At 48.3% G+C, this 27,650-nt stretch overlaps 1 protein-coding gene across 4 annotated transcripts in view; it reads right to left on the bottom strand.

Annotated features, from left to right (window-relative positions):
- HYDIN (HYDIN axonemal central pair apparatus protein) overlaps positions 1-27,650 on the bottom strand; it is a 392,944-nt gene that overhangs the window by 282,505 nt on the left and 82,789 nt on the right. For all 4 annotated transcript variants that reach the window (XM_030581746.1, XM_030581750.1, XM_030581747.1 and 1 more), the window contains exons 9-10: positions 17,688-17,871; positions 4,823-4,922 (exon numbers count right to left, since the gene is read on the bottom strand). In XM_030581746.1, the coding sequence (XP_030437606.1) occupies positions 4,823-4,922; positions 17,688-17,871 (284 nt within the window). The remainder of the gene's footprint in view (positions 1-4,822; positions 4,923-17,687; positions 17,872-27,650) is intronic.

Raw genomic sequence — 27,650 nt, 5'->3', positions numbered from 1 at the left:
CCTCTTGCTCCACGCACAGCCCCCTGAATGTCCCTCCTGCCCCCCACTTCCCCTGAATGCCCCTCCCCCCAATTCCCCCTGAATGCTCCTCTTGCTCCACGCACAGCCCCCTGAATGTCCCTCCTGCCCCCCACTTCCCCTGAATGCCCCTCCCCCCAATTCCCCCTGAATGCTCCTCTTGCTCCACGCACAGCCCCCTGAATGTCCCTCCTGCCCCCCACTTCCCCTGAATGCCCCTCCCCCCAATTCCCCCTGAATGCTCCTCTTGCTCCACGCACAGCCCTCTGAATGTCCCTCCTGCCCCCCACTTCCCCTGAATGCCCCTCCCCCCAATTCCCCCTGAATGCTCCTCTTGCTCCACGCACAGCCCCCTGAATGTCCCTCCTGCCCCCCACTTCCCCTGAATGCCCCTCCCCCCAATTCCCCCTGAATGCTCCTCTTGCTCCACGCACAGCCCCCTGAATGTCCCTCCTGCCCCCCACTTCCCCTGAATGCCCCTCCCCCCAATTCCCCCTGAATGCTCCTCTTGCTCCATGCACAGCCCCCTGAATGCCCCTCCCTCCCTCCACTTCCCCCTAAATGCCCTGCACACACCCCACAGCCCCCTGAATGCCCCTTCCACCCCCTACTTCCCCTGAATGCCCCTCCCATTCCCCACAGCCCCCTGAATGTCCCTCCCATTCCCCACATATACACCATCAACCCTCTACCAACCCCACCTATCCTGACCACCCTCACACACATCCCAGCAGTGCTGACATACATCCTGCTCACCACAGCTCCCAACACCTTAATACCACTGGCCACAGCCTCCAACATCCATCACTCACCCTCAACATCCTGGCCCCCATCTCCATCCCCCCCAACATTCCCCCCAACTCCTCCCCACCATCCCCCACTCATTTTCAACCCCTCACACCATAGCCCACCTACAGCTCACCCTTACCCCGACCCCCACCATCTCTGGGACCTTCCTAAGTACTCACCAGCGCCCCTGCGCCCAGCTCCATGCTCTGCTACCATCCTAGGCTAAGGCGGATCCTTTCAACCCCGGCCAGCCAGCTCCGTTCACTCCTGCTGCCTGCGCTGCACTCACGTGCTCTTGCACCATTCAGATTTGGCACAGCCATCTCTCCCTCCGTCATGACGGGGGCAGGGTGGAGAGGGGGCTGGGCCAAACTTGAGTGAGTGGTGTTGCGCTCTGATGCAAGGGGCCACTGCGCTGTTCAGTTTTGGGATATTCTGCTGGTTGTTGGAGGGGTCCCCTGAGATGGAAGCTCTGTGCAAGTGCATAGAGGACACATTGGTTAATCCAGGTTGGTGTGGGCATAAGATTTATAGTGACCTTAAATGGTCACATCCTTGCTTTTAAATCCTTGGGTTTTATAAATGACATGATAAGCAAGGAGACTGTGGTCATTTAACAATTTTAACCTGGTTTTTAAATAAAAAAATATTGTTTATGGAAAAACAGTATTTTGTGGTTTCTTTATAACTTTCATTTTAGCTATTCTTTACAGTGCAAATAAATGAGATGGACATAGCACCAGATTATTAAATTAAAGGAGTGACTGGCATTAGACTCAGGAATCCAATGGAGCTTTTCCATACTGAGCTAATATGATCTAATCTAGGGTTCAGTCCTACAAGGGGTGCTAAAATAGAGCTTTACAATGGACGCTGGATGCAATCTTACCTATGAAAAGGCTACTTTCTTTCCTTAATACCGCCCGACTTACTTCACAGGGTACAGAACCCTGATATGTGCTGTGTTGAGCTAATGGAAAAGTGGAAGAAATCTCTGTACATACTTAGTCAAATCTGCAAGTGAATTTTAATTGGACTGTTCTCAGCTCTTCCATGTTTGTTTTCTACAAACACTCAGAGTTTAAGTTTTACTAGCATGTATACCTAGAAAAGCTTATTCTGAGCTCAAATATTTGCCAAAAGCAAATTTCAAAAGGCCTCTCTCCTTAACTGTCAAATTTGCACTTACGCAATCACCTGATCCAGAGACAGAAAGACACAGAGTAATGAGCCATGGCCTCTGTGCAAGTGGACCTATGCAGAGCCCCACTCATGCAGGTGCAGGGATTTGCCTGCATAATTCTTCTGCAAGATCAGGGCCTAATAAAGTAAGAACTGCAAACATTCATAATCAACTGCTTGCCAGCACTCTGTGCATTAGTCACTGAGGAAATTTGTGAATGGTACTCACTACACATGAGAAACTGGTGAACTAGAAGATGTAAAATTCAATGAATAATTATTATTTGCATTATAGTTACCCCTGGAGACCTCAGCCAAGATCGGAACCCCATTGTGACAGTCCCTGCCCTGAAGATTTTATAATCTCCATAGTTAAGACAAAGGAAGGTTTGTTATTGCCATTTTCCAGATGGACTGCAGGGGCACAGAACGATTAAGTGACTTGCCTGAGCTCACACAGGGAAGCTGTGGAAGAACAAAGATCTCCCAAGTCCCAATCCAGGGCCTTAACCACAGGACCATCCCTCCTCTTAATCACTGCAATTATTTGCCGAGTTCTAGTTCTGCTATTACTGTCAGTCTAACTGGGTGGATTTCCCCCGCCTGTAAATAGCTTGCATCATGCAGTGGCTTTCCTTCTTTCTCCTTTCCCTCTGCAATCTGCTCATTTATTAAGGCTCTTCCCTGACTGCCATATTTTGTTCCAGATGTCAGCAAGGAAAAAGCCTGTTCCCTTTGCAGCATACTGGGGACTCCGGTGGAAAGCTGAGTAACACTCCACTGGTGGGAGACCTAGATGCCCAGGATAAGGAGCAGAATGTCGAACGTGGGATTTCTTGGCAAGGGTTTTTCAAACAAATATTTCCTTCAGCAGGGCTGAGGAATGAAGACCAACCCTTGCAGCTGGTGGGTGGGAAGACAATTTGTTAACAGAAGCCCTCTTTAATTACTGGAGGTGCTGTTTGCCAAGTAAACCCTATGCAATTATTACGTAAGTAAAAAGTACTTGCATGACATTTCTATCCTTTATCTTAAAGCCTTATGGAAGTCAACAAATGACTGTGCACAGACCACAGATTATACTATCCAGCAGCTCAACGGGAGTTTGGCTGCCATCTCAGAAACCCACAGGCAGGGAAATACTCCACTAGGAAACCCACAATGTTCCACTGATACCTCCACAGCCTTCAGCTCAAAAGGAGTGCCTTACAGCAAGCTGGGCAGGACCAAAAACAAGCCCAGGAGGAACTGCCCAGCTCCAGGAATGTTTCCTGCTGGTTTCAGACAGCAGAGTTTACTGGCTGTCTCCACAAGGGGTAACAGGCAAGGACAGTGAATCAGTCACGTCTATCAGAAGATGCTTCCATGCCAGTGTCAGCTGAGATGTGCAGACAGTCACAGAGGGAGAAGGACACAGGCGGCTCTCAGCTGCAAATGCTGGGGAGCCTCCACTGCACTGGGTCTGGAAAGCATTGCACTTGGTCCCTAGGGGGCTGCATGCATCTAGACCGGGGTGGGCAAAATTTTTGGCCCAAGGCAAATTGCTGGTGGGGAAATTGCATGCAGGGCCATGAATGTACGGCTGGGGCAAGGGGTGTGGGAGGGGGTGTGGTGTGCAGGAAGGGGCTCAATTAGGGCAAGGAGTTGGGGTGCAGGAGTGGTGCGGGGTCTATAAGGAGCCTCAGGGCAGGGGATTGGGGTGCGGGAAGGCGTGGGGTGCAGTGGGGAGCTCAGGGCAAGCAGTTGGGGTACAGGAGGGGTTTGGGATGCAGGGGGGCTCAGGGCATGGAGTTGAGGTACAGGGGGAGTGGCAGGAGGCTCAGGGAAGGGGGTTGGGGTGCAGGAGGGGACTCAGGACAAGGAGTTTGGGTACAGGGTGCAGGACAGATTTGGGGTGCAAGAGGGGGCTCAGGGCAGGGGTTGGGGTTCAGGGTGTAGAAGGGGTTTGGGGTGCAGGCTCCAGCCCAGTGCTGCTTACCTGAAGCAGCTCCATGGTGGCAGCAGTGCACAATGGGGCTAAGACAGGCTCCCTGACTGCCCTGGCTCCATGCCGCACCATTCCAGGAAGTGTCCAATACCACATCCCTGTGACCCCTGGAGGAGGGGGGCCAGAAGGCTCCGTGAGCTGCCCTTGCCTGCGGGTACCTGCCCCAAAGCTTCCATTGGCCGTGGTTCCCCGTTCCTGGGCAATGGGAGCTGCAGGGAGCAGGGCTGGGGCTGCAGTGACCTGGTGCGGGCCGCTTCCTGGAGCAGTGCGGGGCCTGTGGCACCATGGGGTGGCAATCCCGCAGGCTGGATCCAAAGCCCTGATGCGGGCCGTAGTTTGTCCACCCTGATTTAAACTCACTTTTCCTCCTCTCCACCCACACGCAGGGAGAGAAGCATTAGGATTACAGGACTTGGTCCTGCTAGTACTGACACACATGCCAATCCATTCCGTAAGGCTCTGCAAGAATGCCTAGGGAGAGGGGCTGCTGCTTGGCTGTGTGGCAACATACTTTAGGATGGGGCCCTGCCATGTATGCAGTCATGCCATATGAGCCATAGTCAAGGCAATGATTGGGAGCCACAGGCCACGTTTGTAACTGTCTGAAAATTTGAGTGAAAGCTACTATATTATGTGGTCCATATAACACAATGATGGACCTTATTTTGGCCTAGATGATTTCTGTGTATTTAGTGACTTCCAGACATTGCATCCTGAAGCCTTGCCTCTGGGGTAGCTTAGCACCACCAGGAAAGCCTCACACCAGGGCTAGTGTTGGCAATCCCACAACATGAAGAACAAACACACTAGTATGTTATGCTTATTGTGCCATTGGGAATGCTGTACCTGAGATGTCACAGTAGACGGTTCTGTGATAGACTTTGGCTTCTCGGGGCTTAAAGATCACATTAATTTCAGCTGTAGAATTTGGCCAAACATCTCCCTCCTAAAACAAGAAAGGATAGAGCAGTTTCAACTACAGATACCCACATTTTTAAAAACAAAAACAAACAAAAAAAAACAAAAACAAAAAAAAGGAAAAACTGAAGGTATGAAGCCATTCGGATTTACTATTAAACACACTGTAAATACAATTGCTTTATTAATAGCACTTCATGGCATAGGTTTCTACCATGAAATAACGACGATAGCATGAATATTATATCCAGATACCACTGCCTGGTTAACCATACTAGAGAAATTTAAGAGACTGACCTTGTAAACCACAGACAAGCAAAGTGGGTGAGGTGAGATCTTTTATTGGACCAACATCTATTGCCGAGAGACAAGCTTTCGAGCTAGACAAAGTTCATCTGCAGGTCTGGGAAACTTAATCAGAGGGTCACCGCTAAAGACAAGGTGGAACAGATTGTTTAGCATAAGTAATTAATAGATGTTTCAAGGAACCATTCAAGGTGAAGTGGTCTGTTAACACCCCTCTCACCATAAGGAGGAAAGGAAGTGGGGGGGAGCAGTTGGTGGGGGTTGTTAGTGGGTTATAGATTGCTATCATAGACGTAAAGCCAGTGTCTCTATTCAATCCATGATTTTTAGTGTCTAGCAAAGTTATGAATAAAAGAGCTCTGAGTAAGCTCGAAAGCTTGTCTCTCTCACTAGCAGAACTTTGTCCAATAAAAGCTATTATCTCCCTCACTTTGTCTCTAATATCCTGGGACTGACACAGGTACCACAATACTGCATACTACTTGTAAACCATAGACAGCATCTCGTTTCATTATAGAGTCATTGGGCCTAATTTTGATCTCACCCTGATTCAACAACTTCCAAGGAGTTACTATGGATTTACACAAGTTTAATGAAATGTAAAATCTGTCCCAATCGCTCCAAACAAAACAAAACCCAGCCCATGTTGTGCACAACGATCTACTCCTGTTTTGAAGCAGCATAGATCAAAGCACACGAGGAAACTGTTTGAGCACATCAGCAGGATGCACCCGGACACTTAGTGGGCAACAGGCTGGGGTGAGGGAGTTTTACACTCCAGTTTTACACTCCAGCTTGCCATGAACTAAGCTGGAGCGTTCATGTAGACAAACTTTGTGCTTGTCCTATTTCAAAACTGTCAGCCTGGGGAATCCATAGTATTTTCTTTGTTAGCGTTTGTAGGGCCTACCGTACAAGACAGCAAACTGGTGATGGTGCACTAGGGTACTGTCAGTGTGGGTCTGTGTGTGCCAAGGTTTATGGACAGTTATGTCAGGGCCTAGGGCCTTCTCAGTGAGGTTGTCAGGGCTCAGCAGACTTTGGGCTTCACATAGCCAGGCACGACACAGTTGCAGATGTCAAACAAGGTTTCCTCTAGATGGCTGGAAGGGTTAACTTGCAGCTAATACCTCCAGCTCACTGGGAATCAGCCCAGTGAGTCCAAAGCAAGCTAAATTCTGTGTCTCTTAACATCTGTGCTGTTCAGCCCAGGTGCAAAAGTCCTCTCAGGCCAGGGTCCAGGCAGTGTGCTTTCCGCCCTGAACCCAGGGCCTCTGCCATAGCCCAAACACTACTCCTTTGTGAGCCTCTGCTCTCAGCCTCACCTTTCAGCCATGGCAACTTGATTCAGGGCAAGTATTTACCCTCCCCTTCAGGGGAGTGAAGGTGAGGATACATTCACCCCAACACAGCGGGGTTTAAAAACATCAGAAAAGGAGTAGTAAATGCAAAAATTCCAGTGGAACGCTTCCTAGAGCATATCAAAAACCTAATCAGTCCATCATCGTAAATACAAAACACATTGTCCAGCTATGATCACTCTTACATTGATTTCAGTGGGGTTATTTACACCTAGGTGAAATCCAAATCAGGCTTGGAACCTTTAGGGCTCGATCTGCTTCCATTCAAAGCAATGGAAAATCACTCTGTAACTATAATGGTGCAGGCTCAGGCTCTCAGACTGACTGCACAACAAAGTGCCTGTTTACTGTTAATTTAGTGTGGATTGCGAGCCAGTCGAGTTCGATGGTTTGTTCAAATATCTTGGCCCTAAAACCCACTCTCCCCAAGCTGGCTTCCTCATTACTCAAAGGCTGACAGGTGTAATGGAAGCAAGTGCAATGAAATTCATAAGCAATAACAAACGTATACAGGAGAGAGAATTAAAAAGTACAGGCACCCTTGCTAACAACAGTGTGGTTTTCTAGCTGAGTGGGTTTGGCTGACTTTGGAATTTGATGAAATCCAAGGCCAGCACGTCTGTGACACAGTTATGACTGACACTGCACTCTTACCCTGCCGTTTCCAGATCAGTAATGGGACTGACAGGGAGACAGACTCGACAGGATGCACAGGTTCGGGAGGCCGGGTCTAGAGCCAGGGATAGATATGGTAAACAGGCCAGAGTCAGCAGACACTCCCAGGCCATGTCAATTTAGTCTCATTATTAGTGCCCCCCAAAACAAGTTGCAGTCTTTTCCCGTTGTGAATAGGTCTGGATTTCAGGTGACTGGCCCGTGCATTGTGAGCTCTTACTTACCACCTACATTAACGTGATCAAAGTAAGGACAGGTAAGCTATGGTGCCATGTGAGATTCATACTCTGGGCGCTTCAATCCTTAGCACAACTTGGATGCTAACACAGCTGGCTCTGAATAAAGACACTGCATTTTGTTGAAAGCAGGAACTAGGAAAAAGGGCTACATTAAAAAACAGCTGCTTCCATCAGAGGTTTTCAGAGCACTTCACAAACTCTTAACAAATGTTGCTTCACAATCCTGCTGTGTGGGAAACATGGGTTTCTTCCTGTTTTCCACTACAGGAAAATTGAGATACAGAGCAGGTCTTGCCCAAGACCAAACGGCATGTCAGTGTCAGAGCTGAGAATCCCTCTGTCTATCCTATTGTACTTCTCTGGCCCCATTACCAAAGTATCTGAGCACCTCACGGTTTTTCCTGGATTTATCCTCACAACCCCCCTTTGCTGGGGCTCTTGAGACACAGAAAAACTAAGGACCAGATTTGTAAAGATACTTAGGCATCTACATCCCATTCAGGAAGTTAGACACCTAAATGTTATGAGCTGGGCTAAACCTTGTTATGGGTTGAGTTAAAACCCCATCAAGGTTGATATGTTAATTGAAGGGTGAATTCACACCTAATTGTAAGCATAAGCCACCCCAAAAGACAAAAGAGCTGTATGAACTGCCCAGAAGCTTTTGATTGAGCATTGTTTTGGGTAGGGGAAAGAGAGAGAGTGTGTGTGTGTGCGAGAGAGAGAGAGAGAGAGATTACACAAAAACTGAGGACAAGAACAGAGAGAGAGAGAGAGGCAAGAAAGCAAATGTGAGCACAGTGCGACCCTGGAGGAATCAAGAGAGAGAACTTTTGGGTCTCATATTTGCTAAAGAGACTTGAGGGCTGTAAGCTAACAAACTGCTCCTTTTATTCAGTGGTTTCTGAGTTCAGAGACACATAACATTACATCAAATAGCATACCAGACTCCATCAATTTATGCTCCCAGCTGGAATAATCCCAGGGCCCCAAACTTTGACTAGCAATTGGATCGAAAAAAGGACAATTCCTTTAAAATAGAATTGTGACTTCCCCAGGGTGACTTCCCCAGGGTCAACCAGGGAGTCAGTGGAACCCAGGGGTCCTGGCTTGTAGCCCTATTAAACCAGATTCCCTCCTTGCTCTAGAAACAGATGGCAAACTGCTACTCCAGAATTTGCCATTCCTTAGCGTACTCTAGAATTTGACAGAACTGCAGTCAGCAATTTCGTATGTTAAGCCACTGCCAGCTGAGAACCACACATCACGTAGCTAAGAAAATCTTAGGCCTAAGAGACAAGGCCAAATAACTGCATGTTTGCAGTTTTATTATCAGAATGGAAGGTTGGGACAAGAAGTGAAAGTTCCATGAAAATATTGTAGAAGGATTGCTTGGACAATGACCTTGGTTTTAGGTGCCTTTAATATGTAAGTTTTATTGTTGTTATGATTACAAATGCTTTGCTGACAGGGGACTAATGAATTGTTATTGGCAGCTGCTAGGGAAATTGTTACCCTGTTAGAGGCTATTATGAGTCATGTGCTTTGTTTGGAGAAAAATTATAAAATGTTTAGTTAGAAAGCGTGCTTTGAAGTAGTCCAAGGAAGCTTTCCTCTGGGCAAGGATTTGACACCTATGTTCCCCAGCAGTCAGATGGAAGGAGCCCCCACCCCTCACCCAAAGCCTGGCCACTGATCTCTCAGAACCATTTCAGACTTTGTTTGTGCCAATCATTTATTAGATGGATAAGCTGTGCCCCCATTGGTTTATTCCTCACATCGCCTGGAGAAAAACAGGTAAGTTACCACTGCTTTGGGTTCTGAAAACCCTGGGTAACAACACCAACTATCTGAATGGTGGGGAGATAGGGTGAGTTCCAGAGGCTGAGTGGACAGACAGCCTGCTGGGTTTTCTGAACACAGACTGGACCTGGCTAGGAGGAAAGGTGAAGGAGGATAGTGGAGCCACATGGCCCAGTTTGCTGGGAATCTCCCGGTATTGCATTCATTTCCTGCTGTGATTCTTCTTTTGGCCTGCAATGATGGAAAAGCAGACACAGGAGAAAAATATGTAGGAAAGGGAGAGGATGGACATGGGAGAAAGTGAACATATCACCTGACCCTCCCCAAGAAAATATTTGCTTAAGAGTGAAGGTTGAAAGTGTATTGAAGGGAGTGCGGCTAACACTCTCAAACAGTCCAGTGCTTCCTTTACAGAAATGCCACACCTACTAAAAACCCAAACTTTCAAATGCCTGGAGACAACCAGCTGGCTCCCTAATGCCATGTCATTTGTCACTCACTATCACCCCACCAAAATGTAACTTCCAAGCTGCTGCTCTCCAGTATGCCTGGCTTCGTCCTATATCCCTGCTCTGTTCACATCCCCTTGCCAATCCCTGACATCCTTGGTAGTTTGTATGATCTACAGCTTGTCCTGCCTACCAAATGCCTTATGTACAAATTGGAATGGGTCCCAACCCCCAGCAATGCAAGATTCCACTCCTTTCCTTCCATATGCAACTGCCCTCTGCAGCCTTCCCAATGGCCAGTTTGTGATTCAGATGATCAATGCCTGTCTTTTTAGTTTTAGCTACAAGATTTCTATGTGACATTTTATCAAACACTTTACAGAAATCCAGACAAATGAGGACTGCTTTTCCTTTATGTATTTCATCAGCTTTTCACAAAAGTCAATCAGATTTAGCTGACAAGATTTAGCCTTCTACAAACCAACGCTGATGTCTGCCTGGCAACTCATTTCCAGCTAAACCACTCTACCATGTTATCCCTAATGACAGATTTACCTACATTACTTGGAACAGAGGTCGAATCAACTGATCTGCAGTTACCAGCATCACACCTGCTGCTCTTTTTTTAAAGCTAGCTTTACATCAGCCTCCCTAAATGCTTTGTTCTCTGCCTTTGCTCTATGACAACTTCAATATCTGAGAGCTTGATTCTGAAAGTTCTACCCCTTCTCTCCTGTAATTCCCTTGGGGGAATCCCATCTGCTTGTGGTGACTCTGGAATCCATCTGTGTCTTGGTGCAGTGACGGGGTAGTTCCTCTGGATTTCCAATGCCATCTGCCATAATTCTGTTCTCCAGTTTTCTTCTGCTATGAATAGACTTGCAAAGCATAGGCCGCATGGACTGAATTGGAGTTGCACCAAGGATGGACCTGGCCCTATGCACTTAGCTCCTCTTTTATTTCCTTTGTCCCCCCGCTTCCGCCATTATGGCATCTGTACCAATTTCCAGCAGACCCAGAGCATTTTGTAAGAGTCTGTACTGAACTCCATACAGCTGGGCAAAAACAGAACTGGGTCATCCCAAGCCAGACAATTGGAGGGAATATTCTGATTCATGGTGGAGCACCAAGGACAGTTTTAGGCAGGGAATGTGAGTCTCGTGTACTGGATAGTAAAGAATGTTACATGGCTTCTCATTCAGTCCAGCTAGCTCAAGGTAACATTTCCAGGAAGCTTTCAGAGTGCATGCTCCAAAAAAGGAGATGTACCTGCCATGTGTCTGGCTAGGAAGTTATTACCTTTCCTTTTGGATGCAGGCCTTACCACTGTTATCCATGCTTTTGTTATTGCAGGATTAGACCATTGGAATGTGCTGTACCTGGGGTTGCACCAGAAAGCTATTTGGAGACTGACACTGCTGTAGAAATGCATAAACATGCTTGGCTGGCAAAGCATTATCTGCTCTGGCTGTCTGCTAGTCTCCAGGTGCAGTTTAAGGTGCTGGTTATAACCTATAAAGCCTCGAGGGCATGTCTACACTGCAGCTGGACCCATGCCTCACAGCCCACACGGACAAACTCATTCTCGCTCCACTTGCACTAGTACATTAAAAACAGCAGCAGGAACATTGCAGCATAAATGGCACCATGAGCTGCCTGCCAAGCCTTCTGGGTGTGAGCCCGGGTGGCTAGCCCCAGCCACAACCTCCACACTGCTATTCTGAGCATACTACCTTAAGCAGAGCTTGCACGTGTCTGTCTATCCAGCTCCCGGCTGTAGTGTGAACATACTCTAAATGGCTTGCAACCAGCCTGCCTGGAGGACCACTCTCTCCTCTAGATCATACTGCCATATGCAGCATCAAGGGCAGCGGAGCTGGGTCCCCCTCACTAGAGAGGGTGGTTGGCAGGGCATTCTCTGTGTGGGCTCTGGTAACCAGCACTTGCCCCCCCTCTTGGTCCAAAATAGCCTGCATTTGGTTACCTTCTGGGAATGCTGCTACCTGTTTGAGAGGGTTTGGGGAGAGGGCCAAGGAAGTGCTTCCCAGAAAGGCAAAGGGGTGGAAATGAATGTCTGTAGCAGCCTGTCTGGACTCCTGAGAGACTGATTATTTCAGTGCTACTAGGATCTCACTGTCACGCAATCAATGTGTTAGGATGCCTACATCCTTGGATAGGCTCCTTTTTATCCTTTTAAATATAAATGCATTCATAAAAAACTATATAAAATGTAGGCGCATCATGCACATGTAATGCCGACAGACCCCAGTTGTTATTGAAGTGCGTCCCAAGCTTCAAAGACTTCCCAGCTGACATTGTGGACCAGCCCCACTTGTAACACCGACAGACCCTGGTTGTCAGCAGCTGGGATTCAACCTGGGACTTCTAGAATTTAGTGCATGAGCCTCTACAGCATGTGCTAAAAGCCAACTGCCTGTAGAGCAGACGCATTAACTCTCGCTAAGTGGTCTCAGTGCCACTATTGGGACAGAATACCACACCCAGAAGGCGTTTGGGGTACACATATGCCTCTTTTAGGTGTGTTTACTTGGTATGCTTCAGAAAGCCGCACAATGACACTTCAAATTACTGATAGAGGAGGTGCTGGGAGAACCTAAGGCACAATCAGATCCAGTTTTTCTAAGAGCCCAGAAGAACCCTACCCTCAAATAGTCTAGACAGTTCTCCCAGGGATTGTTTTAATGTGGCATTATTGCTGGAATGTTTCACACATACCTTCAGTCAAAAGCAAACCTGCCCATACTATTACGAGGCCTGATAGCTCAAAGCTTCTGCTATAAAATCAGTGACCTGTAGAATTCTGTGTGTTTGCAGTGAAAATTTCAGCAGAATTTGGGGGGGAGGGGAGACAAAAAAAAGCCCCCTTCATTGCAATTGTCAGTGGGCTTGTCAAGCGACAGTCAGCGTGACTCCAATGCTAGCTGGATGGATAATCTCCCTGAGCACACATGCACACCCAAATACACGTTTTCAAAAGGAAAAAATTCTCAGTAATTTTCACCATTTTTTCTTTCAGTGTTAGCATGTGCCAGGCTGTAAACTAGAGAAATACTGAGAGTTATTTCTCCTGGGAAATTGCAGAAATGTACAGAGAGTCTTTTACAGCTTATTTTAAAGCCATAGGAGAACAGGAACTGCTGGTTAAAAGACTACGCTTCACTACATGCCCTTTGAGACTAGCTGTTACAGGTATGTGTGCTTCTAAACATTTTTAGATGAGGATAGGTTAGCTTGGGCAGCCAAGTCCTCTTGAATCGACATGTGGAAAGCTACAGGGGACACCTACTCCTAAAGAAATAACAGATACAAAACTGCAAGCATGATAGTTTAGTGTATCTGGCTTAATGGCAGTCAGAGACAAGATACAACACCCCTTTGTGTTGTATACCATGTGGCAGTTGTATCATGATACAGCACAAAAGGAGGTACAAGTGTAACCCACACACCTTCTGGATGTGGTGTTCTGTCCCCTCTAGAGCCACAGAGACCACTTAGAGAGTGTTAATGAGTCTGTTCTACAGCCTTAGCTAATAACTATGTGGCTTTTAGCTCATGCCATAGACTCGTGTTTTTCACTCCAGAGGTTTCACGTTCGATCCTGCCCGCTGACAGACAAGGTCTGTCAGTGTTGCACAAGCGTTGTTACCTTGCTTTGTTACATAGGGTGTAAAGCAGTGCAATACAGGCATTCTAAGCAATGTTTAGCACATATAGCACTCTACAAGTCCAAAGCACTCTTGGATATGTGGCCTGTAACATCTATAAAGTGGCGCTACATTTGAGTGCCTACCCTTAAACATCTAGGGCCTGATTTTCAGAGATGCCGAGCACCCAGAACTCTAAAACAAGCCAGTGGCTCCCATCAACTCTGAAAATCAGAACCTAGGCTATCTGAAGTTAAGCACCTCAAAACCGAAGCATCTATAATGAAAGGCCATTGTGTAAAGTTGGTCCTCATTGATTTATCTTCACACAGCCCCCATGGGAGGGAGGTAGAGCATGGCTAATACCATTGTATAGAAGGGTGAAACTGATGCAAAGAGGTGAAGTCATCTGCCCAAAGCCATACAGAAAATCAGCAACAGAGCTGGGAATGGAGCTCAAGGAGGAGCTACTGACTGCAAACACATCCCCTCAGACCCATCATATAAAAAGGAGTGCAAAAGCCAACATTTGTCCTGTGTTTTTCCCCACAAGTGAAGCCTCATTGAAAACACAATGGGATTGTTGGACGGATGCTATCGCTCACAATAGTGGTGACTCCTCTTGGCAAAGACTTGATCAGAAAAGGCCTCTTGTTCTAATGAGTGCCACTAAACAAGCCACTTGGGTCTCCAGCTGATTTGGAGAGCCTCTGGAATACTAACAATTCCTATACACACTTGCCTCTCCTTCCCTACTGCAAAAATGGCAGCACTATCAGAACCTGGAAAGGAAGATTTCCAGAGAATCAGTATTAATCAGGACGGCAATGACAAGACAGTGGTGACTTGTCAAGGACAGTGCAATGGTAGCAAATCCCTGTCCTCCTTGGTTTCCATTTCCAAGGAGTCAGCTCCCTCGTGCTTCCAATGTGACTCACAGCTAATGGCACAGTATGCTGCAAAAAAAAAAAAAAATCTGCAGCAAACAGTGAGATCAATGTCTTTGGTAGCCACCTGGGCTTCTATCGCAGCTATTGCTGCTGACATATCATGTCTATTTGAAAAAATAAATTAAACCAAATGCGAGATGCAGTTGGAAAGTCAGAGTTGCATAACATTTTGTTTTCCACAGGCTTGGAAGGCTGCTCAAAATGTTTTATTCATATGATAATTAAGACATTATTGATCTTTTTTCCTTTTTATTGTCAGTCAAGTTAACTGTATCAATCAACATTTCTATGGTCATTTCTCTAAACATAACACCACCTGCAAATAAGGGCAGAGGTGCTGACTTGATCCAATGAGCCACATACACAGCTTCAGCAGATGCTTCTGCAACCAAAGCCATATCTCCCTTTAGGAAGAGGCTACATTTGGTCAAGATCTGGATGCTTTTCCTCAGTGCAAAGCCTAACCCAATAGCACTAGAACCAAGGAGGAGAGATTTTAAATGACAAAGAGTCAGAAAAACAAAGAGACAGAGGATGAGAGTGCAAGAGAGTTGGGACTAGATGAGCAAAATTGTGATCTTTTGAAATGGCAACAAGAACGAACCAGAGAAAACGGGAAGGTACAGAGTCAGAAGGGAATTAAAAATGGCAGTACCTGTTTGTACAATAGAGCGGCTGCAAATCCGGTAACTATAGTATAATCTATGGACATGTGACTGAGTGAGTAGGATGTTACAGTTAAGCTCTGTTTACACCTAATGGCGATGTGTAGAGCACAGCCACGCGCTGCAGGGAAAGGCAGGAGTGAGAGCTGCCAGAGCCTTCCCAGGCCAAAGGCTTTCACTTCAGCAGGGGAAAGCTCCAGCAGTGGGGAGGCACTGAGCCATTACACTGCTAACAATAGCAGCAGACATGGGATACACCGCTTGGGCAGCCCAGGACGGGTCTGTATCCTGAGGGTTCAGGAATGCAGGGCACTATTCTTCTCTACTCATCCGAGCCACGCCTCACCGCCTACACTGCTATTTATATAGTGCATTGTCCGTACGCTACGTGCTGCCCTAAACATTCCTGCACAGTGACCAAGGGTAAAAGTCAAAAGCACATAAGTGCCATTTTCAGAAGTGACTTAAGCACTTGGAAGCCAAGTCCCACTGACTTCCAATGAGAATTAAGTCCCAGACGCACCAGGATATTTTGGTTCCTAACTTCCACTGAAATCCCTGAAAGTCAGGAGCCTACACACCTTTGAAGATCTAGGGCTAGATGGCTTTTGGATATCAGGTGCTTTGGATATTTCCCCTTAGTGGTTAGAGCCAACCTCTTCTAGACTCTGCCGCTGGCCTGCTGTGTGACCTTGGTAAAGCTAAACTGCCCCACTCACGCTGAGCGCAGCACACGCCACTGATACAATGACTGCACAGCATCTGCTCTCAATGACAGCAGTGTCACTCTGGAGTGGCTCTATGGCAGTGACCGGTCGATCCTAGAGGATCTCCCAGTTGATCGCGATCTCCAGTGGCACAACGGGGCTGCCACTAAGACAGGCTCCCTGCCTGCCCCAGAAGTGGCCAGTGCTGCCCCACAGCTCCAGGGACAGGGGGGCAGGGGTCTCCCTCGGTGCACTGCTCCTGCCTACAAGCACTGCCCCCGCTGCTCCCACTGGCCAGAAACAGGGAGCTGTGGGGGTGGTGCTTGCAGAGAGGGGAAGTGCATGGGGCTATGTGCTGCCTATCCCCCACAGGGGCATGTTGACCCCTTCCAGGAGCGGCGTGGGTCCAGGAAAGGCAGGGAGCCTGCCTTAGCAGCAGCCACGCTGTGCCACCGACTGGGAGCTGCCGGAGGTAATTGCTGCCGGACAGGAGGCCACACCTCAGCCCTGAGCCCCCTCCCAGAGCCAGCACTCCGTGCCCCATCCTACACCCCAACAGTCTGCCCCAGCCTGGAGCCCCCTCCTGTACCCAAACTGTCTCCCTCCCTCACCTCCTCCTGCACCCCAACCCCCTGACCCAGGCTCAGCCCAGAGCCCCCTCCCACACTGCAAATCTCTCAACCCCAGCCCAGAACCCACACCCCCTCCCAAACCCCAAACCCCCAGCCTGGTGAAAGTGAGTGAGGGTGGGGGAGAGTGAATGACAGGGGAGGGGGGATGAAGTGAGTGGGGCAGGGCCTCAGGGAAGGGGCAGGGTAGATCCTGGGTTGCTCTTAACTCAAAAAGTGATCTTGGGTGTAAAAAGGTTAGGGACCATTGCTCTGTGGTCATAAATGGCATTATTTCAGACAAACAATGGTCATAAATGGCATTATTTCAGACAAACAATGGAGTAACTGAGAATAGAATTTGACCCATTTAGTTTCCTATATTTTATTAGAAAGGAGCTGTTGGATTTATTCCAGGGTTTATTCAAAAGAGAATGCTGTGTCATTGCTCAGCAAAAAGAACACATATTGCTGGCATCAGACAGTGAAAACATTCAGAGAATTAGGGCTCCAATTAATTGCAGTGCCTCTTTTTCACATAGCTACACTAGATATAAACAAAACGGCGAGGATTGTTTTGAAAAGTACAGATCTTTACAATCAAAAGCCTAGTCCAACGTGCCATTTTATAGAAGGATTCATGAATGACACCTTAGGGCAAATTCAGACATGGGATGAGTCAAAGTTGTATGGACGGAATTGCATTGAGTTAACCCTCCATGCTTCTGTCTGGACTGAATTTGACTCTAAGACCAAGAGGCCTTTTAGGGATACAGGGCCAATGTGTGACCTGCATTGGCCAACGTATGATTTATTAATCTTGAAACACCACATACGCAAGATGTGCCCAAATCAGCACCTCTCTGAACCATGCAAATTGCAAGTGTATATTATGTAGGTGCAGAGAATAAATAGCCACATTTCCAATAACACCTGCTATGAAAAGAAAGCTAAATAAATGTAGAGCTAAGTGTCCTAATAATAACACTTAGCTCCTAAGTATAAGCGTTTCTTTACAAAGAAGGTCAGTATCATTATCCCCATTTTACAGATGGGGAAATTTAGGCAAAGAGCACTAAAGTAACTTATCCAACTCAGTCATGGAGCTGAGAATAGAACCCAATTCAACAGACCCCCTAACCACTGGACCATACTAGAAACCAACCGGTAGATCTAATGCAACAGTTTGGATGAGAGCACTTATCCACTGGAAGCCCCCAGTTCAGAAATGACCTTACAATTTGCCCTTAAAATCTAGCTGCAAAACCTGCAAAGCTGACATCCTCAGTACATCAACTAATTAATGTCTTTATTTGTTTATGGTCTGATCCATTCTGGGGAGTGTTCTCAGTCTGCTATACTTACCACTGGCTCAACAGTGAAGATATTATCAGAGAAGAACATGGAGTCTCCTTGCATCATTGTCCTGTGGTTCTGGAAGGTGCGGGAGAGAACGGAAAGGCGCTTTCGGAACACAGGGTCTGCATTGCATTCCTCCAGAAATGGATCAGTCTCATCCTTTTCCTGGATCTGCAGTTGGTAACAGGGCCTGAAACCAAAGGGAGAGAAAAAAACAAAGCAGATAATTTAATAAACAACATATTGCTAAAGGCTGTCACTCGAATACATGGGTGATGGCCCTTGCTGTGTGATGCATGAGGAAGCATCTCACGGCACTACAGAGGAGGTAACTGAATCAACTGGTTTCCACACTGGCATGGTGGGGAATTATTCTCCAAGTTCCGTTGTCAGTAGCCTCCTGTAACTGGGCAGGACTCACCCCTGTGGTGCCTCCTGCTGGTCATCTCAGGGAATTAGCTTCCAGCCTCCAGAGTGCCCCGCCAGCCAGTGTCATGCTACCATTGCCCCCTCCGGACTCCAGGTGACTCTTTTAGTGGGTGCTGTCCCCTGGCAGTAACCCCACTGTTTCTCCAGGTCTCCCCATTCAGGGGAACCCCCACCCACTACCCCCACCTCACTTCAGTACAAGGCTACCGCCAGTCATCATCTAGCCCCATGCCCTGGGGCACACTGCATATCAGCCTATTCATTACCAGCAAGGTTGGGTTTGAACCTGCTGCCTTTGCCTACCCCTGGGCTGCCCTCTGCAACCCCCAGTACCCGTTGGCCTTCCGCTAGGCAGCAGCCTGGGGCTTTCCAGGCTGGAGCTCCCCAGCTCCTCTGCCTTTCCCCAGCCATGCTCTACTCAGGTACTCTGCTCAGGTCCATCTCCCTCTACAGCTAGAGAATGACTGTTGAGCTCCTGGCTCCCAGCCTCTTATATAGGGCCAGCTGAGGCCTGATTAGGGCATGGCCCAGCTGCAGCTGCTTCCCCAATCAGCCTAGTAGCTGCTTCCCCCTGCAACAGCCCTCTCCCAGGGCTGTCTTTATACCCCTCAGGCAGGACTGGCTCCAGGCACCAGCACAGCAAGCAGGTGCTTGGGACAGCCAATCTACAGCTCTTGGGCGGCAATTTGGCAGCGGGTCCCTCAGGCCCTCTCGGAGGGAAAGACCTGCCACTGAATTGCCACCGAAGAATGAAGCGGCATGGTGGAGCTGCTGCCGAAGTGGCACCGATCGTGGCTTTTTTTTTTCCCTACCGCTTGGGGCAGCAAAAATGCTGGAGTCATCCCTGCCCTCAGGGCAGGAGCAGGTGACCACCCCGCTGCACCTCCCCATTTGATGCTGCTGAAGAACAGGATTTTTGAAAGTCAAGATCCCTGAATAACAGTGGGAAAGTCAACAGGACTTGTGTGTCTACATTCCTATTGCTCCACAGCTTCTACCAGCTGATGGTAACATGTGGAGTCCACCTACCCCTTCAAACAGAATGTCATGTATACACAGCTACAGGAAGCGCGGCATGTGGCAGTCAGGTAGAATAAATTAGCTCAGCACAGCAAAAAAGGCCATTATCACTGGCAGGAGCAACAGCAGCAGTGATCATCAGAAAGGATAATATTTGGATAAAGACTGGGTGGATTTTCAAAAGCAAGTTAGAGGCACAAGTCCCATTGATTTTCCTATCCCTGTTTCGGCTCCTGATTTTCCCAGGATAAACAGACAATATTTGGCTTGCCCAATGAAATAATATTACCCATGTCTATAGCACCTTCCATCCCAGGAGCTCCAAGCATTTTGTGAACAGTAAGGAATTAAGCCTATGAGGTAGGTCTCTCCATTATGCAGATTGAAAAACCGAGGTAGAGAGCTTAAACGACTTGCCCAAGATTCCATAATTAGTCTCTGGAGTTAGGAGCAGCATCTAGGAATCCAGCTCCCCTATTCTATACTTAGAATCATAAAATCATAGAATATCCGAGTTGGAAAAGACCTCAGAAGGTCACCTAGTTCAACCCTCTGCTCAAAGCAGGACCAATCTCAACTAAATCATCCCAGCCTTAAAAACCTCTAAGGAAGAAGATTCTACCACCTCCCAAGGTAACCCATTCCAGTGCTTCATCACCTAAGAAAATAGTTTTTCCTAATATCCAACCTACACCTCCCCCACAGCAACTTGAGACCATTGCTCCTTGTTCTGTCATCTGCCACCACTGAGAACAGCCAAGTTCCCTCCTCTTTGGAACCCCCCTTCAGGTAGTTGAAGGCTGCTATCAAATCCCCCCTCACTCTTCTCTTCTGCAGACTAAACAATCCCAGTTCCCTCAGCCTCTCCTTGTAAGTCATGTGCCCAGCCCCCTAATCATTTTCTTTGCCTTCCGCTGAACTCTCTCCAACTTGTCCACATTCTTTCTGTAATGGGGGACAGAAAACTGGATGCAATTCTCCAGGTGTGGCCTCACCAGCGTTGAATAGAGGGGAATAATCACTTCCCTCGATCTGCTGGCAATGCTCCTACTAATGCAGCCCAGTATGCCATTAGCTTTCTTGAAAACAAAGGCACACTGCTGACTTCCATTCAGCTTTTCATCCACTGTAATCCCCAGGTCCTTAGCCAGTCGGTCCCCAGCCTGTAGCAGTGCACGGGATTCTTCTATCTTAAGTGCAGGAATCTGCACTTGTCCTTGTTGAACCTCATCAGATTTCTTTTGGCCCAATCTTCCAATTTGTCTAGATCACTCTGGACCCTAACCCTACACTCCAGCATATCTACCTCTCCCTCCAGTTTAGTGTAATCTGCAAACTTGCTGAGGGTGCAGTCCACGCCATCCTCCAGATCATTAATGAATATGTTGAACAAAACCAGCCCCAGGACACACCTCTGGGACACTTTGCTTAATACTGGCTGCCAACTAGACATCAAGTCATTGATCACTACCCAGTGAGCATGACAATCTAGCCAGCTTTCTATCCACCTTACAGTCCATTCATCCAATCCATACTTTTTTAACTTGCTGGCAAGAATACTGTGGGAGACTGTATCAAAAGCTTTGCTAAAGTCAAGATATATTACATCCACTGCTTTCCTCATATCCACAGAGCCAGTGATCTCATCATAGAAAGCAATCAGGTTGGTCATGTATGACTTGCCCTTGGTGAATCCATGTTGATTGTTCCCGATCTCCTTCTCTCCTCTAAGTGCTTCAAAATGGATTCCTTGAGGACCTACTCCATGATTTTTCCAGGGACCGAGGTGAGGCTGACCAGTGTGTAGTTCCCTGGATTCTCCTTCTTCCCATTTTTAAAGATGGGCACTATATTTGCCTATTTCCAGCCATCCGGGACCTCCCCCGATCGCCATGAGTTTTCAAAGATAATGGCCAATGGCTCTACAATCACATCCGCCAACTCCCTCAGCACCCTCAGATGTATTATATCCAGCCCAACGGAATTGTGCATGTCCAGCTTTTCTAAATAGTCCTTAACCTGTTCTTTCGCCACTGAGGGCTGCTCACCTCCTCCCTATACTGTGCTGCCCAGTGCAGCAATTTGGGAACTGACTTTGTCTGTGAAGACTGAGGCAAAAAAAGCATTGAGTACTTCAGCTTTTTCCACATCATCTGTCACTGGGTTGCCTCTCCCATTCAGTAAGAGTCCAACACTTTCCCTGACCACCTTCTTGTTGCTAACATACCTAAACAAACCCTTCTTGTTACCCTTCACATCCCTTGTTACCTGCAACTCCAATTGTGCTTTGGCCTTTGTGGTTACACCCCTGCATGCTTGAGCAATATTTTTGTACTCCTCCCTAGTCATCTGTCCAAGTTTCCACTTCTTGTAAGCTTCCTTTTTGTGTTTAAGCTCACCCAAGATTTCTCTGTTAAGCCAAGCTGGTCTCTTGCCATATTTGCCACTCTATGCTATTGGTATACTTAAACTACTAGACCTGCCTTCCTGCCATATGTATTTGCTCACAAATGCCTGGTTATTTAACTAGCCTTGCCCAGCTGTAGGAACATAGGGAAAAAATTAAATATATTTTTGGCTAGAGCCGGGGAGGGTTGGAGAAAAAGAAGAGGTGGCTCCCTCCCCTTTGCCATAGATGGTGACCCTGCTTTCACAGCTGGTCAGCAAACATTTGTTTCATGGAGTAAAGCTCTCTGGGCTCGGCAGGGGAAAGCTTAACACTCCATCTCTCCAGGGCAAGTCTCTTCCTGCTTGAAATATTGCTGTATCCAATCAAAGAGGTGCTGCATGCCCCACTTTCCTAGCTAGAAGCAGCCACAGGGAGACAGTTCTGTGGGAGAGAGCGCAAGGCACCATATGTAACAAAATGAGCAGGGAAATGAAAGCAGAAGGACAGTGATTATTGCACTTCAAATGTCAAATACAATTAGAAAGACAGTTTGCTCATGGTTGGTGCTAACTTCACACAGACAATGCCTCAGGCAGACCCTGTCACCAACACCAGTGCTGAAAATATCCCTTGGACTAGCTCTGCATTTAGTTCAATAGGAAAATTCTCTCTACAGCTGATCTAAAATGCCCTGTATCAGGATAGCTTCCTGCCACAAAATTCAGGGCCCCTGAACCCAGCCTATATCACTGTGTGATAGTCCCAAGACTTCCTCCCAGGACAGTCCCAGGACATAGGTAGCAGTAGAGAGCTGACTGAATGGAGAAGTGGCCAGTCCTTGGGTGCCAGGTTTCCTGGGCACGGCGACTGGCCTTGACTCTCTCTTTGTGTTCATGCTCTTGGTCAGGGCTCTGCCATGTGGTCAGCTCTCTCCTGCCGCACCCCCTCCCCCCGCCCCCAGTGATGGGTTTGTGTCTTCAGGCTCCTCCAGCCAGGCAACAAACACATCATATTGTGATGCCAAGCAGGGCTGGTCTAGACAATGCTGCCCTCTCGGGTCCTGTCTGCTCCGCAGAAGCCAGGCTGGATGCTCGGGTGAGGATTATGCTCATCCTACAGTGTCTGGATGGTGTGGAGTACAAGATGCTGTGTTCGGAGAGCTTGGTGGGGACAATAATGTGGGCCCTTGGGCACATCCTGCTTTTTATTGCATCTGTTCAATAGGAAACCTCCATGCACCAACCCCCAGCTTCCTCCACAATAGCATTGCCAACTTTCTAATTGCACAAAACCGAACACCTTAGCCCCACCCCTTCCCTGCCCCATTCCCCACCCCTTCGCTGAGGCCCCCCCACTACATTCCCCCTCCCTTGGTGGTTCGCTTTCCTTCACCCTCACTCACTTTCACTGGGCTGGGGGAAGGGTTTGAGGTGTGTGAGGGCTCTAACTGGGGGTGCAGGTTCTGCGGTGGGGCAGGGGATGAGGGGTTTTGGGTGTAGAAGGGTGAGGGCTCCAGGCTGGGGGTTGGAACTGAGGGATATGGAGTGTAGGAGGGGGCTGCAGGTTGAGGCAAGAGGTTGGGGTGTGGGAGAGGCTCAGGGCTGGGGCAGGGATGTGGGCTCTGGGGTGGGGCTGGGGATGAGGGATTTGGGGTGCAGGAGGGGACTCCAAGCTGGGGGGTGGGATGGAGGGACTCGGAGCGTGGGAGGGGGCTGTGGATTGAGGCAGGGGGTTGGGATGCAGGAGGGGGTAAGGACTCTGAGGTGGGGCCGGGGATGAGGGGTGTGCGGTGCAGAAGGGGGATCCAGGTCAGGGGGGGCTCAGGGCTGGGCAGGGGGTTGGGGCTCCGGGTTGGGGTGGACTTACCTAGGGTGGCTTTGTTAGCAGTGCAGCAGGGGGGCTAAGGCAGGCTCCTTTCCTGTCCTGGCTCCGTGCTGTGAATCGGAAGTGGCCAGCAGCAGGACCAGCTCCTAGGTGTGGGGGGGCCCAGGAGGATCTGCACACTGCTCTTGCCCACAGGCACCGCAGCCCTAGATCCTATTGGCCACGGTTCTTGGCCAATGGGAGTGCGGAGCCTGTGCTCGGGGCGGGGTCAGCGTGCAGAGCCCCATGGCCCCACTGCCTAGAAGCAAGACCTGCTGGCTGCTTCCAGGGTGCAGCACAGTGCCAGGACAGGTAGGGAATAGCCTGCCTTAGCCCCCCAGCACCGCCGACAAGACTTTTACGAGCCCAGTTGGCAGTGCTGACCAGAGCCACCAGGGTCCCTTTTCAACCGGCTGTTCCAGTAAAAAAACGGACACCTGGCAACCCCACTCCAGAAACTCTCCTTTCTCCATTCTAGGTGCTCCACTGAACCTGCAGCTGGCACGGGAGAGAATTCAGACCAGGCGGAGTATGGAAGATGCATGCTCAACCTTTAGCCTTGCAGACAGATGAGCTGAATAAAATGGCTTCACGAGGGCCCCCAATTGGCTTGAACTAGCCTTGGAACCAAATGTGTTTAACTCCTGATATTTGCATTCCATACAGCTGGCTCATCTCAGTGTGTGCTCAGGGAAGCTCAGCACAATATCCCATATAGCATGTTTTTTGAGCCTGAACTAAGTTGGCAGTTGGGCAGCAGTTCAGGGCACTTGGTGAGGAGTCTGTAGGGCAGGTTGCCAGCAGCTGGTAAGGTATGGGTTAGGGCTCTCATCTTTGGGAGCCTCCAAGATGGGGGAACAGGAGCATGTGCAGGGGTGGCAAGCAGGGGCATGGGGCCCCCCAATAATCCTTGGGGCACAGAACTTCTCTGGCTCTGGGGCCACAGAGGCAGGGAAGGTCGAGTTCTTGCCAGGACCGGGAAAGGGGCAGGGTGGAGGGAGGGAAGATTGAGCTTGTCCTGGGGCCGGGGCAGGGAGGAGGGAAAGCAAGCTTCTATGTCTCCCCTAAAGGGGTCAAATTTAAATTCCTGTGAATGTCCCTGTGGGAGAATCACTGCAAACAGGGGAGCATTGTACTGTAGGGGTGTGCTAGGAGGCTGATGGGGTGTTGTAGGAGGCTGATGGGGTGTGCTAGGAGGCTGATGGGGTGTGCTAGAAGGCCATCCCACTGGGCTCACCACCAGTAGAAAGCAAATAATCCAGAATGGAATCTTGAACTGGAAGTTATCAGAAAATCCAGTACAAAATCCTGGTTGGGTTTGGCTATAGGGAAACCTTGCCATTCCTAGAGGGGGCCATTTAGGGACTTGCCTGGGATGGAAGAACATCAAGGGGTGCAGAAGAAATTAAGGAGGGAAATACAAACAGAAGGTCATTGGATTTCCTTTGGAACACTGAGTTTGCACAGAAGTCATATACTGTGTAATTAAACACAGAGAACAGTGGAAAACTAGTTATGCCCTTCAAGGCATGGCTGACCTAATTATGTTGATCTTTATTTGCTCAGAAGCCTTTAAAAACTTGCCTCCGGTCTAAGGCACCTCCCGGATCATCAATGGGCTAAAGTGTAGTTTTTTGACACTTACTTCCATCCAAGTATGAAAAGCTACGGACGAGATCCCCAAATCACCTAGGCTTTTCAGTGCAATTCCCAAATTCACCTCTGAAGCTGTTAAGTGCAACCATTAGTGTGCACTTGAAACGGGACATATGACAATAGCTGTCCCATAGTGAAGAAAGTCCCCCTCCCCCTCTATTTTATCCCAGATGAGATCTTTGTCCCGTGCTCACCTACGCAGGACTTTCCCCTCATACTGGCCCTGTGACCTAGGGATGTTTTTGCTGGCCATACGTCCTTGCAATTTTTCTCTGTCTCTTGCTGCACTGTTGTTCTGTGCTAGCAACTCTCACTATACTAGAATGGAATGCCATGCAAAAACAGGGAGCAACCTACGAGAGCAGCAGAACACTAGTTACTCTGCCAGCACACTTCTCATACACACCTATACCTTTCTGCCGTGACCTCATACCTGCAAAGGGAAGGGAAATCTCAGGTGCTGAGTATGTGTGCAGGGAGGATATCCCTAACTCCTGAGTTCCGAGAGAGAAACCCACACACACTCCACTCCTGCCTCTCTTTGGTCTTCTTTTAAAGTTTGTGATATGATTGAGGACCTAGATATCATACAAAATACCCACAAAAGATCAGGAAAGGCTCTTTGGCTGTTCTGTCAGGGAGGGTGGGAGGAAACCCCAGATGGAGCCCACAGAAACAAAACCCACGCAACTCCCAAGTATCCTTCTGTGGCCACCAGCCAGCTTTTGCTCCTCTCCCCTCCCCTCCCATCAACAGAGGGGTGCAGGTGGCCCTAAGCTATTTGATATGTGCAAACAAGTGTTGTTGGCAAGTGGAAAACCTAGAGCTCCCAAAAGTGCCCAGTTCTAGGGATGCCAAAGTACAGGCTTCGTCAAGACTTTGAAACATCCCTTTGTCCATTTCTTTGCAATGACATTTTGAGGAATGAGTCTCTGATGCCTTCAGCAGGGGATGGCAACAGCAATAACATCCCCAGGTCACTGCTGCAGGCTGAACCACCATTTTCCCCACATGTTAAGTCTGGATGTTCTCCAGCTATAAATTCTCACTGACAGGAGACGAGTGTTCCAAAAAAGTGCCAAGCCCTTAAATTAGCCTTCCTATGGAGAGCAATCAGCCTGAAAGGCAAGAGGGGCCCAGGAAGAAGAATGGCTATGGTTAGGAAAGAGATGCCTCATTGGTGGATACATTTTTCAGAGGTTGGCTTTGTCATTGCTAATGCTTTATAATAGAAATATGCAGCCATTTCAATATGGAAATCATCCATCCATGGCATTTATTGGGTGATAAACAGAAAGGCTGTATGAGAGGTGGGGCCGGTAAGGAAAATGCTGAGAACCACTGCCCTAGAGGCCAATGACACATTCCCAGCCTTGGATGGTTAGAGTGAAATTTAATTTGCCCTACTCCATTCAAGAACAGGAAAGACTGAACATGGAATTTAGTCAAGACTGAGTGTGATATTGAAAACAATCATAGAATCATAGACTATCAGGGTTAGAAGAGACCTCAGGAGGTCATCTAGTTCAACCCCCTGCTCAAAGCAGGACCAATTCCCAACTAAATCATCCCAGCCAGGGCTTTGTCAAGCCTGACCTTTAAAACCTCTAAGGAAGGAGATTCCACCGTCTCCCTAGGTAACCCATTCCAGTGCTTCACCACCCTCCTAGTGAAAAAGTTTTTCCTGATATACAACCTAAATCTCCCCCACTGCAACTTGAGACCATTACTCCTTGTTCTGTCATCTAGTATCACAGAGAACAGTCTAGATCCATCCTCTTTGGAACCCCCTTTCAGGTAGTTGAAAGCAGCTATCAAATCCCCCTCATTCTTCTCTTCTGCAGACTAAACAATCCGAGTTCCCTCAGCCTCTCCTCATAAGCCATGTGCTCCAGCTCCCTAATCATTTTTGTTGCCCTCTGCTGAACTCTTTCCAATTTTTCCACATCCTTCTTGTACTGTGGGGCCCAAAATTGGACACAGGAATCCAGATGAGGCCTCACTAATGCAGAATAGAGGGGAATGATCACATCCCTCAATCTGCTGGCAATCCCCCTACTTATACAGCCCCAAATGCCGTTGACCTTTTTGGCCACAAGGGCACACTGTTGACTCATATCCCGCTTCTCATCCACTGTAACCCCAGGTCCTTTTCTACAGAACTGCTGCCTAGCCACTCGGTCCCTAGTCTGTAGCAATGCATGGGATTCTTCTGTCCTAAGTGCAGGACTCTGCACTTGTCCTTGTTGAACCTCATCTGATTTCTTTTGGCCCAATCCTCTAATTTGTCTAGGTCCCTCTTTATCGTATTCCCACTCTCCCACATATCTACCACTCCTCCCAGTTTAGTGTCATCTGCAAACTTGCTGAGGGTGCAGTCCATGCCATCCTCCAGATCATTAATGAAGATATTGAACAAAACTGGCCGACCCTTGGGGCACTCCACTTGATACTGGCTGCCAACTAGACATGGAGCCATTGATCACTACCCATTGAGCCCGACAATCGAACCAGCTTTCTATCCACCTTATAGTCCATTCATCCAGCCTATACTTCTTTAACTTGCCAGCAAGAATACTGTGGGAGACTGTATGAAAAGCTTTGCTAAAATC

The sequence above is a fragment of the Gopherus evgoodei genome, chromosome 12 (genome assembly GCF_007399415.2).
Source record: "Gopherus evgoodei ecotype Sinaloan lineage chromosome 12, rGopEvg1_v1.p, whole genome shotgun sequence".
NCBI lineage: Eukaryota > Metazoa > Chordata > Testudines > Testudinidae > Gopherus > Gopherus evgoodei.
Note: the sequence above shows the minus strand (reverse complement) of the source record. Positions and strands in the feature narration are given on the sequence as shown.